Consider the following 19,891-nt stretch of genomic DNA (forward strand, 5'->3'; position numbering starts at 1 on the left):
ACTTTAATTAAAAAGAAAAAGGCTGCTCTTTTTGTTTCCTTTGTGGAAGATTTTGATTTAGTGAGTTAATAATCTGTTAAATTATGTGACCCCATCTTTATATTTTGTTTTTCCTATATATGAAAGTTGCTAATATGTAAGGAATGTCTATTCTCTGAATGTGTAATATATGGTGCATTTTGTTTGTATGTTAATTTTACTAATTAAAAAAAAAAAAAAAAAAAGGACTTCCTGTTTCCTGTCCAGGTATTTGTCCTTTTTGTCCCCCTTCAGCTACTAACCACAGAAGATGCTCAAAGCATGCTATCGCCCACTAGTGGACAGGAGAATCATCTACCCATCATTTCTCCACCTAGCTACACAAGCAAATGTTGACTTACTGATATGCTTATGTTGAAACATGCACTTACATCACGCACCAGTACATCCACAAGAGGAAGGCTACAAACTACAAAAATGTAATTTCTTATACAAATAAAGCTTGTTTAAGCCTTAAAACCTTTGAGATAATTCTTTCTCTGGATAAATTTAGCAGTGGGAGTTTTTACAATAAGTACGTAGAATGAATGGATTAAATATGTACACTAAAACATTTTAAAATGTTTTTAAAAATGCATCGTCTCTGGAAATCACTCTGTCCAAAACGCCACTGTACAAAGAAAAAAACAAACATGTATTAAATGCAATTAAAAGTACAGTGGAACCACGACTTACGAATACCCCGTTTCACGAAAAATTCAAGTTACGAAGGCTCTGAACGGCAATATTTCTGCCCGTGTTACGGCAAAATGCCCGCGTAACGAAATCCACTGGATCTGATTGGCTGAGCCTACAATGCCCACAATGCCTTCCGAATCATGTGACAACCCCTTGGCTTCCGTACTTGCACTTCGCTGTTCCACTTGAACGACATATTGTTGTACTAGTTAGCAATTAGCCTATAGCCTATCGTTCAGCATCGCCTCACTCAAAACGCGCGATGGGTGCTTCGACTTACGAAAATGTTCGACTCACGAAAGACCCTCGGGAACGAATTAATTTCGTAAGTCGGGGTTCCACTGTATATTCAAGCATCAGCAATAGAAAAAAAAAATCCTCAAAACCAGAAAAATACACAGGAAATATCGACAAGAAAAAGGGAGACAGCGAGAGAGCGAGAGAGAAACACTTTCCATTACCGTTTTTTTCTCTTAAAGATGCAGTGGGAGAAATGTGTGTAGTTCATGCACACATTAACATCCTAATTCATCTGCTATCATTCATGTACTGCATTATGAATAAACACACTGCAGTATGACCATCATTAATAATATTCAAGAACCAAAAACTGAGGAAAAAAGAAAACATACACTTTAATGAACATCACAATAAAGTATTTTTTCTCCACAAAATTGAAATATGACTAACCAAAAATATATAAAAAAAACAAATAAACAGTATTCCTACATACACAGTTTAGACAAAAGGAAAGCATACTACAAAGTGTTTTTGGATTAAAATACTTCTTACATCAATGGTCTAAACTACAAACATGTGACCTTGCATCCCTTTCATTAACTGGCAGATGGTGTCTACAGAGAAGCGACACTGAAATGTAAGAGTCTAAACAAAGAAAGATGATGAGATTTTCACAGAACATCAAAATGTAAACTGGCACACGAGTTTGTGACTGTACTGCTGGGTCAGCAGATGCACAAGAAAAAGGTCACATCTGTAAATGATGTTCAAGTAACTTCAGTCAACAGAAAGCGGAAGTGATGGCTCTTTTTCCATAACAACAGTGAAACAACACACGAACAAACCCTCACTCGTACGGGGCACTTTAAACAATAACAACAAAAAAAAGAAATATTCGTGTTCTAATAACATTTAACAGGTTCGATGGCAGCATTTAAAAAAACTGCACGCCGCAAAACATCAAGGCTCATTTGAGTGAAGCTGTTATTAAGATAGCCGAGTAAATGTGACAACATTTTGTGACTCAAATGGATCAATAAATAGAATAAAATGAGATAAAATGCTTTAAAATATTTTTCTTTTAAGTTCCATGCATGCTTTTTGTAGGCACAAGTCTTTCTCATATTTAACACGCGTCAATCAAGTTGATGTTTAGTTCACTGAACATAAAAGACTCCTTTGGTAAACCTCGCAGTGCATTTTGGCTCAGTCCTGTTTTTAACAAAGCTGGGACTTTATGTAAAACTGAATCATTACTGGAACATCGCTAAAAGATTTAGAGAGTGTTTTAGAACAGGAAACGGAACACTCGGGAAAAGACAGAGTCAGCAAATTAACAATTCAAACTTCTCAATGTAAAACTAGTCAATTAAATCATCAAAGAAAGTCATATTTGCAGGAAATCACAATAGTTGTCTAAAGGCACTGCATTTTCCATAATAGAATTTAAATAGTGAGATAAGCCGGAAAAATTGCTTTACACAAAAGCACAAAGGAAAAAAAAAAAATCAATATCTGTTATCACTTAGCACAGTTCTGTAGAGGAAATCATAACATGGACTCAGTAACACTATCCAAGTTTAAAAGAGGGGAGACCACCAAGCTTGATATGAGCATGAAGTTACATGACACAGGTCACTGCCATATATCAGTGAAAGCAACATTAAGGCTAAACTAATATATATGTATTCCTGAAATGATAAATATTGCACTTTGTTCCCATGTAACGTGACTTACATGCGAGTACAGGGAAAAAGGCTCAAAGCACTTCCTGGGGCTGTACTGATGTCCACGATCCAGCCTAGTGTGGTGATGAAGCAAAACCTGGATTATATGCAGGCTGAGCAAGAAAGTCTGGAGTTGCAGGTGGAGCACTGGGCTTCGGCTGGGGGCACGGTGGCTGGGGGTATGCTGGCTGCCGGGGCATGAACGCAGCCTGGCCATAAGGCATCGGAGGATAGGCAGGACTGACTGGAAAGTGAAAAAAGAGCTTACATGAGACTGAACATGCAGACAGCACTAAAAAAGTAACCACAGCTGAAGTTCTGTAGCATAAGAAGAAATATTATATTAAAAAAGTCTCTGGCAGTAATGGATGTGTTTATTTGTGTTTATTTACTGTGTATATTTTTTTCTGTATATATATATTGTATATTTTGATGACGCAGATTCATCACCTTTACTTTAGCCAGTCGCAGTATTTTACACAACATGACTCACAGAAACAAGCTTTTGCCTCAGAGGCTAAATGAACTTCTGTAGAAATATTTTGTACATTGAAGCTCCTCCCCCCCCCCCCCGAGTCAGGAGCTTCAAATTAATTAGGGCTGCCACGATTACGTTGACTATCAAAATCGTCGACGACTGATTTAATAGTCGACGCGTCGTTTGAAGCTCTGTAAGATCCCAAAAGACGCAGGAATAAGTAGTAGGGTTTAAGAGTGTAATAACGGACTGAAACAGAAGATGGCAGCACTGCATGTACAAGGATGCCAGCTGCCGTTAAACCCCGAAGAAGAAGAAGAAGAAGAAGAAGAAGAAGAAGCTGTGTCCCAGAATTCATAGCGCAGCCCAGCTCAGTTTCCAACAATGGCGGCAGCTAGTTAATTTTAATATTACTCTTATTATTATTTCTGGGTCACAAAATAAACGTTTAGCATATTTTCAGGTGAGAATGTAGCTGTGTAAACCTCAAATATCTGCTCAGTTTATCAAGACACCACATATTTTCAAAAGCGCTCCGACGTTTTCGGAGACGTCTGTTACCCACTAGCTCGATAGCTAGCCGGGGTTACAGGCTCACTAGAGCCGTGAGAACACCGGACTCCCGGCAGATCGTTTTCAAACCCACTGCCATCTTTCGCTACTCAGGTTAAACATATACAAGTCACTTAGATAACTTCAAAATGTTATTGTTTGGCTTTTTTTTTAGTATTTTATTTGTTCCTGAGTAAATCGGTTTGGCTGAGCTTAAAGTTTCTCAGCCAAAAAGTTTTTACACAGCTGAATAAACATTAAGAAGACAACTGATTATCAGAAGTGTGAGATGCTCGAGAATATACTCCGGTGTCCCGTTATATTTTAGATAGCAAGGAGTTTATTAAACTTCACCGAAACAATCTGCAAATTTCATTAAAATTTAATAAACTATCATCTTGTCTTTATTTTTAGTTAGCACAGACCTTAAACACTTAAAGCTGTAAGCTAATGATAGTTATATAAGAGCAGATGCTGCTGGTGCAATAAGCTGTGCGTCCAATGGATGATGATCTGATTAGTCGACTAATCGCAAAAATAATCTGTGACTAGTCGACTATCAAAATAATCGTTTGTGGCAGCCCTACTATTAATATTTCCACAGATGCGCAGTTTTGGGTTTCAAAGCCTACCTTTCACCTGGTTCTGCAAACAAATATATTCTCTTTAGTTAAATACGGGCCTCTTTTCCAGGAAGCATTTACAAAAAACTAAGTTTAAAAATAAACTGAGTTGATTCACTTTGAGATAACTCTGAGTTTCCTGTTTCAGAACAGCTGATCAGATTTAGTTCAATCAATCTTGAGTATATTCACCCAGAGTTAAGCATCTGCATTAGTAAAGAAAGAAAGCCATGATCAATGGAGTTGTGGCATCACGATTCACCATGGCAACAGGTAAATAAAGAGCATGAGAAATATGAAGACCACTCAGTGCTGAGCAGGATATTGATCGTCCCTCTTTCATCATCACTTTTAATGTCTGCTGGAAAGCTGGAATCCAAATGTTGCATTTGATTTTTAAATCAATCTTTTCTAATTATTCAGCTGTAACCTGACAGGGACAAAATGTAGGAACCAGGAACTGATGATAAAAATCTACAGAAACTCATTAGACACAGTTTACTGATGGATCTGTGATATTAGTTACCCAGACAGCAACAGACTCCACCTTCAGGTCAGTTTATTAAATGAAAACCTGCCTTCACAGCAGGTTATGACCATTTTGTTGTTTGAATAATTATTCTCTAAACATTTCTTTCTTTTTTCTTTTCCTTTTTTGTGTTTCTGCCATTACTGGATAGAAATGCATAATGAGATTCTCAGAAAAAATGTTCCCCAGTTTAATCTGTTATAATCTGATTTCAGTCTTCACTGATAGATAATGGCTCTTACAGCCATAGCACTATCACATTGAACTGAAAAAAGCAAGGCAGCTTTCTGAGTCTTTAATGAATGTAAAATCACATCAGTAGAGACAAACATGTTATAAGAAAAGTCTTAGCTTTTGCAAGGAAACTGGCTGACAGTCTGAAAACATTACTGGCCAAGTTATAGACTATATAGATTTTATTCTGAGCTGATCATAAAACAGTGATGTAATTGCTGTCATCACTTATTCATGGCTGTCAAAGCTCTCACGTTAATTACACAAAATACCAAAACATCCCATAGCGTTTTAGTTTCTGTAAAAATGTACACTTCCACGCTGTGAACGCTGACAGCGACTTTATGAATAAGAAAATGACTCAGTGTGTCACACAAGTGGTTCAGGTCCAGCAGGACGGGAGGAGTCAGAGAGAAGCTCAGGGTCTGTTCCCAGTAACTAACAGAAAACAGGAGTTTCTCTCAGCTCGCAGTTAACAAACTCAGACTTCTTAGCTAAACCTGCTTCCTGGAATAGAGCTCAAGGCAAATCATAAACCACACTCACTGGCTTCCTGATAAGATGGCGGTGGTCCAACTGTGAATGACTGTCCATGGTAGGGCGGTGTGAGGATGGGCTGAGCTGGGTAGCCAGGCTGGGGTAGATGGTGGGGCATTTCCTGGTAGGATTCAGGGGGCCCAGGTGCTGCCGTTGGATGCTGAGGAGTGTTGCTGACCATTGTGACCTGGGTAGTGGCCTCTATCACAGGTGTAAGCAAATAAGTAACAAAAAGTTAGAAATGGAGAAACATGCTACATATTATCCAAAACACCTTTAATGTGTATTGTCATTTATAGGTAATATTCTAATAAAGATTCAAAAATAAATTTTTAAGGAAGGAGAAGAGCAAATGGTGCACTTTGAGTTAAGATACATAATTTATCATCCTCTCCTTAAGGTCTGCATCAAAGAAACTAAACATGATGTCGTTTGCTTATTGAATATACACAGATTTACACTTTTGAAGTTTACAGAGACTCAAAGAAACTCTTTGAGAGATTTTTATCATCGTCAGAGTGTAAACTGATCTCTGCATAAGTACAGTGAAAATGAAAAGGCACTGCTTAGAACAGGAAAAAAGAAAACTTGTGGAAAACAAGGTGTCTTTAAACAGTGGGTGTCATCACAACCACTTCCTGTAAATGACGTGGGGTTGTCATGGAAACAATGAGTCACACAGGGTGGAGCTCTGACATTCCTGGATTTGATCCCATCATGCAGCGGCTTAAGCCAAAGATGCCACATTGTGTTCCTCACTTTATTGTAGCCTCTCTGCCAGAAGGACTTCCCCTAACGGCAAAACATTTACGAGCTGACCAAACTGACAGGAAGTCGGAAATGTAAAAATGGTTGACTGTAAATACTGACAACAGTCAGCTAAAGTACCAGTTTGCAAAATAGAAATGTGTTTATTTGACACGACAAACTGTTGGTTGAACATAATTTAATCATGTCACGCATTTCCATGTAATTACATTACGTTATGTACAGTAACCCATTCTTTATCATGTCACATGAACACATTTACACAAAACTAACAAGTAGTAATGATTTAAAAACATAAACACTATATGTACATGTTAAATGAACACATGGGATCTAACCAGCACTAAGGGGGTTAAATTAAGATTAAGACATTGTCTATTTATAAAAGTCTAGAGACTCAGAGTTAAACATTCATGTGTGAGGACAATTATGCATTTATGAGTCAAACATTAGCGATGAATAAACTTTGGAGGCCACCGAACATGCTGATACGCTCTGAACCTGAGAAGTAGATGGACCTGTGATTGTAGGTTGCACATACATCTGAGCTGTTTTTCAGCTGTTTTTGACTAACATGTTTAAAACAACAGCCTATTAATAGGGCTGGTCACAACCAAGCAACAAGAAATCCTCACAGCAACCTAAGTGTTTACTGCTCAGAGGTAGATCTGCAGATTCTTTGCACCGATCACATTTCATGTACATCGTAAAAACAACACTAGAAACTACAGGCAAGCACAGGAAAGGCACAGCCTGCTTATTTAAATAAAAAAGAAATTTTGTCCCAAGTAGAAGGGACCAAAAAAAGCAAATTCAGCAATCATTTGATGGGCAGGGGTGGAGATTAGGAATGTAGAATTATTTGAATGACATTGAAAATGCATGCTTCTCCAACAGATCGCAAAGCAAATTGAGCACTCCAAAATCCCAGCGCTACACCTTACGCCTGTGCGCCAATCACAGCTGTTCACTGCATCGTAGCCCGGAGGAGTAACACTACATCAAAGACAGGCAACAGACGGTCAAAACAAAAATCAAATGTCTGGAGCAGCAGAAAGCGAGCTTGCTTCCAAAAGCAGGTCTGCTGTTTTGGATTTAGAACAATCATGTTAACCAAGAAGAAATCATCTGCGAAGAGTGCTGTAGATTTGTGTCAGGACCACAAAGCAGCACAGCGAACTTATTCAACCACCTGAAAACACACCTGCAAGGTGAAGTAAAAAAAATGCAATTGTTGCTAAGGTTAATCACCCAACATCAACTCAGATGTACATAAAAGCGAACCTGTACAGCTCTTCGTGGTATCGCTAGAGCTCACAAAGAAGCACAATCTCATTTGGCCAAGGTAAGTAATTAAGGCTTTAGGTAATATAGCACATTTAAAAACAGAAAGTTTGCCCATAATAGCCTATAATGAAAAAAGAAGAGGGCCAAGGATTAAGCCCTGGGGCACCTCACAAGAAAATGGGGCTGAGGTGGACTTTTTCAACATTAACACTGAAAGTTCTGCGACTCTAATATGAATGAAGCCAATTCAGTGCAGCACCTTTGATGCCAACCAGGTGTTCCACATGGGAGATAAGAATATTGTGGTCAACAGTATCAAACGCTGCAGTAAGATCTAAAAGCACAAGGATGACCGAAATTCCACAATCAGTAGCTAAAAAGAAAAACACGTAAAAGTGCTGTTTCAGTGGAGTGTAGCTGTTTAAAACCAGACTGAAAAACTTCCATCATACCGTTAGTATCTATATTCAGATGGATAAAAACTATTTTTTCCAATAACTTTGAGAAGAATGGAACTTTTGAAATGAGGGGTCAGCGCCAGGTTTTTGTTAATAAAGGGTTTACAATTGCATGTTTAAAACCATCAGGAACCACACTGGAAGTAATACTGCTATTTATAATAGCAAGGACTGAGTTCCAATAGAAGGGAAAACGTCTTTAAAGAGCCATGCAGGAATAAAACATCCATGGGAATAACCTTTCCAAAGTGCCAATGCGGGCACTATATGCAAAGCATCCAAGGGGAAAGAGATTAAGCTCTAAGATCGGTTGAGTACTTTGCTATGAGTTTCCATCACGCAGATGCCAAGAATGGAGTGAAAGAATTTATATTTTACTTTTAGGAAATGAATAAATATCTTATTTGTCTGCAATTAAGTTTTATTTAAGAAGAATATAGCACAATGGGGAAAGCAGGGCTGTGTTGATGTAATTTTGCATTAAGTTTTTGTACAATTTTCTTTAAACTGACGTAATTTTTTTGCTCAAAGAGAGGCACTGAATTTAAATGAATGATGAGTAACAGCTTTATTACGGCACACATATTTGCAAAGTAGCAGGATCACAGCATGACATGCACATGAAATCTGTGTTATGTGATGTCTCTAAATTTATTATGAATATTTTAAGGCCTAATTTAGTTTATATTGACTAATCGTGATAATAGTAATCCTAAGATTGGGCAAAATGATAAGGATTAGCATTTTGGCTATAATTGTGCAGCCTTAGGGGTTTTGCAATTTCATTACTGTCAAGAATTGACAAAGTGATGAAAACACAAGGCTTCCTTGCACAGTACATGGTATTCAAATTCCTACTGAAAATAACAACTGTAAAAAAACAAACAAAATTCCCGTTCATTATTAAAATCTATAAAATCTTAGTCTGCATTTTATCCAGCATTACATAATCCTTATTGCTATTAGCATTATTGCTACTATTATTGCTCCTCGTAAATATCGGCTGACTGGGGATAATAGAATCATTACAGCTAGAGCTGGGCGATATGAGATTTTTTCATATCACGATGTTTTTTTCATTTCAGGCGATAACGATATCTATCACGATATAAGCCAAATAACTATATTTGTAAGATTTAAATGTGCCGTTGCTCACAAGTAAAATGTGAAATAATCAGCAGCTTGTTTTTATTTAAATATTTATTTCCCATAATAAGTTCAACAGGGTAGATGTACTTAAGGAACATGAGACTTTTTCAGATAAATAAAGGCAAATATTGCAAACTACACAAAAGGCAGCCGCTAAAGCGTTTAAGTTTCAAAATAGAACAAATGAAACAGACTAAATTGTCAATTCCACTTAGAAACAAAATATTAATTCTAAAAATAAATCTTAGTTTGTGTTACAGAAGAACAGATAAAACTGACTAACTTTTGTCAATATCAAATAAACTGAGAACTAAAAGGAAATACTCAATCTCTCCTTGTTGTATAGCTGAGCTTTTCAAACAGTTTTAACAGTTACTTTAGTCTGACAAAAGCCGAATGATGAATTAGCGCTTCCAGTCAGAGACTGAGGCTACGTCCACACGTACACGGGTATTTTTGAAAACGGAGATTTTCCGTTTTCGTTTTAAAAAATAATCCCGTCCACACGTAAAGGCAGAAATGAAGGAAAACGCTGCTATGAACATGCCAAAGCAGCAGGTGGCGCTAGATTCCTAACCGTGCAGAAATGTTGGCCAATCAGAAGTCTAGAAGCCTCGGTGGGAAAAAGTAAACAAAGCTGGGGCATAGAAGCAGAACCGAGTCGTATGTTTGGAGGGACAGTAACTGTGTGTATATGTAAGCATTTAAACACTGCAGAGAGTAGAATTAACAGTATTGTAGAAATTCATTTCACCGAAACAATAACGTGGCGCACAGTGTGACGCATGCACCAGTTTATTGTATTTCCAGACTTGCTTTCGGCACAATTTACAGTGCACGCTACTGTTTTTTGTCAGACTTGAAATAGCCGAAATACCTTCACACTACGGAACTTCTTTGGCTCTTCCGCTCGACAATCTCTCCGGCATTGGAACCATCATCTGTTTTCTCTTCGGTCACGCTCGGTTGATTTTTCCAGTCGGCACACTCATTTCCTCCATTACGCGCTGGCTCCATTACCCGCTGGCTGCTTCCCAAACAAACACACGTGCGGCTTGGCACTTGTGCTGTACGTAACAAGTCACGCGACGTGACGCTGCGGCTGTGATTGGTTCGGCTCTGCGCTACTTAATTTGGATCGGCTGACCTTTTTTTTTTTTTTTTTTTTTTAAGAGGACAAGAGCGGCGAGGTCTATCGCGATAGCTTAATTTCTCTATCGAGTAAAAGTTATATCGCGATACATATCGTTATCGTTCTATCGCCCAGCTCTAATTACAGCTATGCTGTGTCTAACAGGTTTGAAATATTGACAATGATTCTCTGGCTACAGAGACAATACTCAGTAGGATCAGTTAACTGCTGGCTCTGATCTTTTCATGTCATTTGAGAAAAAAACAAAAAACAAAATAAAGATGCTAGAGTTCAAAGCCCCACACAGCTGTTTCTGAGCGCCTTAAAGTTGGTATTTGAAAAATTGATACGGCTGAGCTCAAGGAATTTAAAGCACTCAGAGTAAGCAGAAGCAAAAATCAAGTAAAGACATGACCCCAAAAATCACACCAGCATCAAACTTAGGCACAAACTCTAAACACCAATTATCGCTGATGACGTGTTGACTCATTGCCCTGTGGCATATACGCTCACCAAGAACACCAATGGAAGGCAAAAGAATAGAATAGAATAGAATTCAACTTTATTGTCATTGCACATGCACAGGTACAGGGCAACGAAATGCAGTTGCATCCATCCAGAAGTGCTTTAGTGATATAGATATATTACAATATATATTAGCAATAATATAGATATGTGAGTATATTACAGAAATGGGTCTATTATGGTATGTTATAATGTACACGGTATGAAGTATGTTGTGAATATTCTATAACTATAAGTATGTACAGGCTGTAGTGAGTAACCTAATCCTAATCAAACACCAATGAGGAGCTGAAAAGTTTACAAAGCCTCCAATACTGCAGTGATTCTGAAACATTAGGTCAGGGGAGGCTCTGTATCTCAGTTGTTTTGTTTCTTGTCAGACCAAACTGCTGAGGTAATAAAAGTCATGTGGTAGGTGAGCCAACAGTCTACAAACGAGGCCCTCATGGTCTCAGACAAATGCTCCAACTCACCAGTCAATCACTGCAATGTATGAGAAATCACCCAAATGTCAGACTCACACTAATACTGTAGGTCCTTGTTCACATGAAGTGTTCCAAGTACTTCATTCATTTGACTGAGCCGGGCACTTTAGGTTTTTGCATATTGCATCACACAGGCAGGAGGTGAAATCCAGCATCACTAATCTTTTTCAGTGTTTGACATGTTTTGTCCTGCAAGGCTCCGACTTACTGTGAATATGGCTCTATTCAGAGGAACTCAGCCGTCTTTTCTAGTTGACTAACAGGTTTGTTCTAGAAGACGGATACGTTTCACAGGTTTCAGCAGCTGAGTTACTGAAGACTAGAATGAGAAGTTTTGCCGACAGGAAGCAGAGATTTGTTTAAATAATCATTGACTCGTCAACTAATCGAAGGAATTAAGATTAGTCGAGTATGAAAATAATCGTTAGTTGCAGCCCTACCAGTGAGTAAAGATAATCACATTATTGTCTTTGTGGACTTTTTCATCTCTGATAAAAGACATCGAGAAGAAAAAAAAAAAGAAAGTCAACAGCTACTGATGAACGTTTAATTCGCATTTTCATAGGGTTTTATCTTTTAGCCACTATAGAAACAAATGAGGTGCCTTAAACTCCGTCATGCCACAGTGCCTACTCTTAAGTTTAAGGCATCAATGCATGAAAATTGTGTTTTGAGAGCTTGAAATATTCTGTAAATGCCAAAAGGCACAAAACAACAGCCTTCAGATCTATATCTAAAGCCTTGACTATACTTTGTGTCCGCTGAGGTTTGAGTAAAGTAAAATCCGTCATCAGAGAAAGCGTGTGAGAATCTGTTCATGTATCTGTAACTGCCAATATTTTTTGACTGCAATAACTTTACATTACAATGCACCAACTGTAGTAAATGTAAAGGTGCCTTCCAGAAGTTTCACACGAATGACGAAAGTTGTCTTTGCTCACAACAGAGTACAGTCAAAAAAGCATCACCCAAATTAAAGTACTAGTTCTAGTAATACTTACCACGTTTGTTGCACAGCTTGTACAGGCAGCAGCTGGGGCAGACGCAGCAGCAGAAGATGAGGAATACAAAGGGGATGATGCTCATGCCAACAATGAGAATGAGTAATGTTTTGTTGTTGAAAGCAGTTAACTGATCCTGAAAATTTTTTTCAGGATCTTTGCTGCTGAAAAAGAAGCAAAGTAGGGATTATGCCCAAAACAAAATAGGAAAAAAACAAAAATAAAACAAAGTATTACAGCTAGCCTACGGTCTGTTTACTGTCGATTTTCAAAACTTCCAACTATGCAACAACTCCTCATGCTATAGTTGTGTCTGCTACGTTTTTTGCAACACTGACTGAAAAACAGGTGTAGGTGTGTTATCTTCCAACAACCAGCACACAGCATGCAAAAGCCCTTTTTCTACCCAGATACCCTGTCAGTCCTCCAGCGAGTAAGCAAAGCAGCACACTGATGAATGTTATGTGAATGAAGGCCTTCGTTTCAGTCTAGTGCACTTTGGCTTTATGCTGATGGCCGTGCGCAGGAAGACATTGTGTCCTGTTTTTTAACAGCTTAAATGTGGCCTTAAACACATTTATACTGGGAGAAAAGAGAGACTTAAAAAGAAATCACTTTCTAAAATAGGAAATTGTTCATTTTACACAAACTAGCTAAATGCAGGTTTTTTTGTGGATTGCAGATTGAAAATGAAAACATACCACTCTTCTTCATCAAAGCGTTTTGACGGATCTAAACAACAATATCTGCTGTTGCAGTCCCCACAGCAAAAGCCTCTATGGCATTCCTGGGCTTCCTTACCACTGTAAGCCAGGCAGTCGTCCCCTGCTGTAACAGAGCAGACCGAGAAAATCAGAGAGGGGCAGCAAAAGTTAGCTCATTTCAGGTCAATCAATTAGTTATTAAAATTAACTTTTCAGCACTGCAACATTTTGACTTTTAGGGAATTGGTGATTCACTGTCACTGTAGCTCTTGAAAGTGTACTACGCTGTACAGAGGTGATGTTTTCACACACTTATCTATGCTCAGCCCTGAGTTTGAAACCCTGCTGCTTCCACTTGGTGGTCACTCTGAAGGATGTAGTTTGTACTGCTGCTAAATGATCGTTCACGCGTTTCTTGTTAATTAGCGGGCAGCTCGAGTGACCAGAATATAGTGGATAAAAACTATAACCTAAAACATGTGAAAATAGCCACTGACACTGACTGATTGTATATTATTTTTAAATGACTTTCATTTCTTTTTTTATGGGTCTGTAACAAACTAATCCTACAGTGTTATTAAAAGGTTTAAAACACAACTGTAACTTAAAAAAAACAAAAGAAAACATGTCTTGATGAGTTTTATGGCCTGTCATAAAAATGAAAAGTTTTCGGATAATTAGACGCTACGTCACTGACTTCGCCCTAAACGTGGTCTGAAGTAACGTCACAGACTGCTTGGTGGTCAGCGGCTACAAGAAAACACAGCGGCCGTTTAAGGATGAACATAATTAAACTTACCGGATACACAAGGGGACAGGATCACAAACAGAGCCAACACGGCAGCAGAACACAGGCCTGACGCCATGTCCGTGTGTAAAACTTTCCCGGATTCACTCACGGACCCGGGAATCTTCCCCGACAGTTACTCTGCTCCGCACGGACTGCTGCACAGATCGTCTATACACGAAGCCGCCTCACTCAGGTCGTGTTCCAGCCCACTGACACACTTATTCCACGGACTGTGCAGAATCACGGGTCTGTAAACACATCATTACACACGGTTACGAGCTGCGAACAAAAAGTCTTTTAAGAAATTGTTAACAGAAATGTTTAAAGAGACGAGGCTGCAGACACGAGCGGAAGTTATTCTTCCCTCTTGTCGTCTTTTTCCGGTGAGTTATTGAGCAGATGAAAAAAATACTTTTTCCCTCTTTTTTTACAATTTATACTAATGTAAAAATTATTGCGTATTTTATTTATTCGGGTATCCGAATAGTAATATTACCCAGTGCTAACTAGCTTGAATACCAGTGAATTATTTTACACTATCTTATTACTATGCATTTTAAAAAGTAGTTTACAGACTTGTAATTCGCAATATTTCAGAAATATTGTACATTTAACTCTTTGCTGTTTCTGACAAACCACCACAGTGAAATGCATTTTTACCTAACAGTTAAATCATAAGACATTACATTTTGGACAAGCTGTTTTTAAAATTTAATATTTTGCCTGTAGTCGTATTTTTATAGTACAGTGTAAATGTTTTGAGCCACTTGTCATTTCATTATGTTGGGGAAATGGGTGTAGTGATGTTTTTGGAAAAAGTGCTTACACATGTGCAAGTATACAGTATATAAGGCAAAAATAATGTCTGTATAATTCTAACTATTCTTCAGTACAGCCTAAAATAAGGCAGCTTTCATGTAAAGCTCTGCAGGCTTTTTGAAGGACATTCAAAGCTTTTATTTGCATGTTGGTGCTTTTTGTTCTGTTCTCAGTCAAGATGGTCCCATACTGCTCCCACACTGCTAACCAGGAATGCTTTTACTGCCTTGACAGTGTACCTGCCATCATTGTCATACTACATAATGAAAATACTGCCAATGAGACACCTGAATATTGTGTTTTGTCTCAAAATGTGTTTTTTCTGCACTTGTTATTCCGTCAGTTTGACACGATCCCCTGCACCACCTGCTGAAATGCAGCCCAAAGCATGAAAGAGCCTCCACCATGTTTTACAGATGTGTTTTACATTCACTGTTGTACCTCTCTCCTGACATCCTGCATACATACTGACAATTTTAAATTTGGATTCAGCACTCCACAAAACCTGTTGCCACTGACTTTCTGTCCGGTTTTATGTGTGATGAACATAACTCGGACTCTTTGCCCACATTTCCCTTCCTTAAAAATGGCTTCTTGACAGCCACCTTTCCACTGAGACCATATTTAATGAGGCAATAGCTTAGTCTCTAATGGTGTTGTGCTTTCATTGAGACAGAATATTAACCAAACAAATCCAGAAAAAAGTATGCATCACATAAAACTTAAAAATGAATCTGCAAGTCACTGAGTGAAATAAATAAGATCCCCAAGCAAAACATGACTTAGTGCTTTGTGGAGAAACGCCTGTGTGCAGTACAGGGGTTGGACATTTCTTACAGTTGGCAGGCTAAGTGCAGATGGAACAGAGGAACACTTTAAACGGCTCAAATAACTCAGTATGAGTCACAATGTCTCAAATGTAGCCATGGCTACATCCATTTGCAGTGAATAATGTATAGATCAACGGTTTCACATGGCTGTTTACAAGTCATGTTTAGACAACGATGTTTGTTATATTCGATGGCTGGTATTCAAGGCCATGGCGACGAGCAATGGCTTCCTTTCTCCAACTGTTGCACATGGTCACATGTAGAATGAGAAGCAGCAGCTATTGCCACCATTCTTAGCCAGTAGGTGGATGAGTGACTGTTTTGTCTTTTGTGTTTTTGTTTAAATGGTTTACTAGGCTTTTATTATGCAGTAGCTGTTACTGCATAACTGCATGTCATGTCAACAACATAAACTACTTGTAGATGTTACTGATTATTGCTTTTGTAGCCAACTGTAGAGTCCACCTATCATTTATCAATCTTCCTTAACTATCTTGGTTGTCTTTAATAGCTTGTCGTTTAACTTCTATGTAACAGACTCTTGTTGACTCTACGACGGGACTATTCTAACTACTTTGAGGCTCAAGACCTCTCTCTTGCTCCTATTGAAAAAGGTGGGTCACTTTGGCCAATGTTACCTTAGCAATGGAGTCCAACGTCACCAAATGCCTGCCTCCCGGCACAACACAGACTCCAAGACAAACTCCATATAAAGACAAGAAAACAAACACCGATGTGGCTTCGGACAGAGACAATACTGTGACGCAAGCAAGCCTCGAGGCGTGGCACACGTTTTACATAGAGAGGCTTTCTTTGTGTTAGCTGCTTCAAGAAAACATAAAACCCTGAGTAGAAATAACAGGTGCTGGATGAAAAGGAGGTGTTTGACACCTTTCACTCTTTACAAAATGGAATAACTGAATGTGTTCTACTTCAGTCATATCAAATGAACATGTAGTTAGAAATTTGTAAAGAACATAAAAAACTAGATAAACAAATGAATGAAAACACTGGTGGCTCCAAACAAAACAAGAGAGAAATCCTGTAGACTCTTAATTTTCTGAATGTATATATAAATAAATGTTTTGGGTTTTTTTTATTTCAGCCGCTCGTTTAACTCTCTGAACATTTCAACTTTAACATTACTCGCTGTATTCAGGCCACTGATTGGTGCTTTACAATAGTTTCATGAAGGAAATCTCTTTAGTTTGTTGCCAGATCAAAGTGAAATTATTTGACTGAATATTTGTGTTGATAAAAAGACACAGTACTGATAAATCGTTCTGTTTACTGTAATTCCAGTTATGTAAATCAGTCCTGGCAGTATGCAAATTCCTGTAACTATGCAACGCATTTTGTACTGATGTAACTTAACCACATGAGTTAGGTTTATGGTTTCAGTCAGGTGTGACTCAAAAGTATAAGCATTAACCGTTTTTTCATTTAGTATCATGCTTAGAGCTGCTGTGAAAATGTGATTTCAACCTAAACTCTGAGCAAAACTTGCTCTGGATCAGGTTATGTGTTCAGTGCAGACTGAACAGCACTTTAAGTTCACAAAGCCCCTCAACGTTTAAAAGAAAAATATTTATTTGTATTAGAGTTATGTTGGATGATAAAATAAATCAATGTAACAACAAAAAATAAACTGAAAGTTTAATTTCCACGAGATAACCTAAATGCATTGTGTCATGTGTAGCTTTAGCTTTGAGCAGCAAAATAGTTAATAGTGAAGATTTTAAAGTTCCAGTGCAGTGAGACTTAATTGTTGTGTAACTTAATTGTTACACCTTGTAAAGCAGCAACGCTGATCATTTCGGGGGCGATTCTAGGATCAGAGCTTTAGGGGTGCTGAGCACCCAGAGAGCTGCCCAGCCAGCTAAGATACACTTTACTCATCCGGCATCCTCCCTGTCCTCATCGTCTGTTGTCTTCGTCTCCGTTATCAGTCATCATAATTTTACCATCTCTGTGCAAGTCTGCAAATTTCTTTATTAAATCATAAGATTCTTAAATTCATCAATCTCTATGTGCCTGGGTCCTCATCACAAAACATGACATCACTGTTTTGTACATTTTAACAATTTAATCCCCACATTTGTGAAAGAAAAGCAAAACACTTTTTTGAAAAGTCTGTAACAAAACCATCAAATCTGATAAAGGTTATTTAAATGCTGCTAAAGAAGAATGGATTCTGAATGGAATGGAAAAACATTTCCTAACCTTAATTACTGGGGAAGAATAATGAACGATGCTCATAGTAAGTAAAAAGTAAACTGAGTTCATTTTTTGGACAGAGATTCACTTTTAATGTGTTTGTATAATATAATGCAGACACATAAAAAACACTCCCAAAAAAGAATAAATAATTACAAATAAATTATTACAACATATTAATAAAAACTATAAAAATGGAGGCACCTTTGCCTGTGGTAGCATGTATACAATGTATGAAAAAATCTTTACTGCAGATACTAATTTTGTGTTGTAAGATTTATGAGTTTCATGCTTTCATAGTGGTACTTAGGAGAGCTTAACATTTTTATCAGGTGGTACACACTGTAAAAGGTTTGAGAAACACTGATAAGTGTATGTGTGCTTTTGGAAAACATTTAAAGCTGCAGTACAGAATCTTTGAAACAAGCTTAAAACATTTTTAGAATATAAACAGAGCATCTGCTTCTCTTTACAGCTCCTCACTCCACCAGGGCTGTTTGGCTCTTTCTGTGTGCAAATGTGATGCACGTACTGCAGCAGTCATACAGACAACTGGATGGTCCAAAAGTTGGCCTACCTATTACTGGCTGAGGTTTTAGAAGAGTTGTGGCTGAACCACATAAAAATATAACATTAATTTTAATCTCCCCAATCAATGATAATGTTATGTTGGAATGTTGTTAAAGAGGATAAAAATGTTTCAACCCAGTTTGTTTTGCAGATTCTGTACAGCAGCTTTAATATAGGGAGAACACAACTTCCAGATTGTGTGAGTAAAATCAGGTTTTTTCTCTTTGTCAGTTTAACAGTTTCTGTTGTGCCTGTCACTGTTCCCTGTCTGTTTTCTTACCTGGTTCTTCCTGACCTTGTACTTTCTCCTCACGTTCCCTCTTTCCTCTCTCCCTCTTTGGACTGACAATCATACACAAATAGATTGTATTCAATTAGATGACAAATTAAATTAATATAAAAAAAATACTATTAAGATCACTAACAAAAAGTCCTCTCTCAGTGTACTTTCAACCAAAAGGCAAATAACCAAACCACACGAACATCTAATGAAAGATAAATATTGAAACACTGATCCAACATTATTCTTGATTGACGGATCATTTGATTTTACACTTTTACCTGAATGTGGCTCCTTTTTTCTGAAAAAACTTCCTCATATCCATTATGAACCTGGCTGTCTCTGTACACACACACACAACAGGAGTTATAAGGTTAATGGGCATTCAGTCAGTCAGCTAGTTAGTATCCATTTCAAACAGGGTGGTAACAACAGTAGGCTACGGACAATTTTATGTTTTAGATTTTAAATAAGCTATATAAATTTCAATAGGAGCAACAGAAAGGTCAAATGTTGCTGATTTTACTACAGAGCAGGACAGATTGTAGGGTAGCAACATCGTTGGAAAACACGTTTTCAACACTGCAGGTTACCTGGTGTAATGTTTTTCAGCTAAAAAGAAAAATGGTCTGACTCCTACCAACTATATAAAGAGTAACTGAAGGTTAAATGCAGCTAACATGTCCTGTTTTAAGCCAGGCACTAACACCTCCGCTGCGTCTCAGCCACCATCGCTCTGGCAGCAAGAGCGCTAGAGCCAGAGCAGGGGAGAGACGAGCTGGAACAAACCACTTTGGGAGGGGGGAGGGGGGGTTATCTATACTTTTGTTGTTAAAGTGTTACGTCTCAACCAAGTACTGTGTGCTTTTATATTTTTAGTAGTGTGTCACACGAACAGCAAATATTGTCAACAAAGTAAGAAATCTTTGGGGGTGCTGAAGCACCCCCAAAAATGGGCTGAAATCGCCCCTGGATCATTTTATTAAATATGAAAGAATTTCGACCGTTTTTACCTCTCAGTGATGCCGCAGTGTTCCTTTGACTTCGGGACCTGAAGCAGACGAAGGTTTGAACCCAGATTACTCCACGAGGCTCCTGACTACGGTAGCCATAATGTTATGTGCACCGTGTAGCACATAAAATCGGTTCGAGGTCAATAAGCACAACCAGAATTCATACATAAGGCGCACCGGATTATAAGGCGAAAATAAAAGGATTTTGAGTGCGCCTTATGGTCTG

At 38.1% G+C, this 19,891-nt stretch overlaps 1 protein-coding gene across 2 annotated transcripts; it reads right to left on the minus strand.

Moving 5' to 3' along the window:
• Positions 1–1,413: 1,413 nt before the first annotated feature.
• LOC147331341 (protein shisa-4-like) lies at positions 1,414–19,182 on the minus strand. 2 transcript variants are annotated; one of them, XM_086293632.1, is made up of 7 exons: positions 18,934–19,182; positions 18,653–18,714; positions 13,946–14,184; positions 13,144–13,270; positions 12,443–12,606; positions 5,647–5,838; positions 1,414–2,928 (listed from the first exon to the last, which is right to left on the minus strand). In XM_086293632.1, exons 3-7 carry the CDS (start codon positions 14,010–14,012, stop codon positions 2,759–2,761), a joined length of 720 nt encoding a protein of 239 aa, XP_086149758.1. In that variant the 5' UTR covers positions 14,013–14,184; positions 18,653–18,714; positions 18,934–19,182; the 3' UTR covers positions 1,414–2,758. The 2 variants fall into 2 exon arrangements, with proteins under 2 accessions (XP_086149758.1, XP_086149759.1); XM_086293633.1 differs by lacking the exons at positions 18,653–18,714; positions 18,934–19,182 and having other exon boundaries at positions 1,415–2,928; positions 12,443–12,603; positions 13,946–14,295.
• Positions 19,183–19,891: the final 709 nt, after the last annotated feature.

This window comes from Aulonocara sp. 'chitande type north' Nkhata Bay, linkage group LG5, assembly GCF_057382095.1.
Source record: "Aulonocara sp. 'chitande type north' Nkhata Bay isolate Kocher_YH1m ecotype deep benthic linkage group LG5, A_spYH_male_GT1.1, whole genome shotgun sequence".
Lineage (NCBI taxonomy): Eukaryota > Metazoa > Chordata > Actinopteri > Cichliformes > Cichlidae > Aulonocara > Aulonocara sp. 'chitande type north' Nkhata Bay.

Bases quoted from the DNA above. Each gene is read 5' to 3' on its own strand.
- LOC147331341 (XM_086293632.1), bottom strand. From the start codon at position 14,012: ATGGCGTCAGGCCTGTGTTCTGCTGCCGTGTTGGCTCTGTTTGTGATC. The intron at 13,271-13,945 runs GTAAGTTTAATT...GCTCTGTTACAG, and splicing joins CCTGTCCCCTTGTGTATCCG to CAGGGGACGACTGCCTGGCT. The intron at 5,839-12,442 runs GTAAGTATTACT...CACCTGTGATAG, and splicing joins CAAGCTGTGCAACAAACGTG to AGGCCACTACCCAGGTCACA.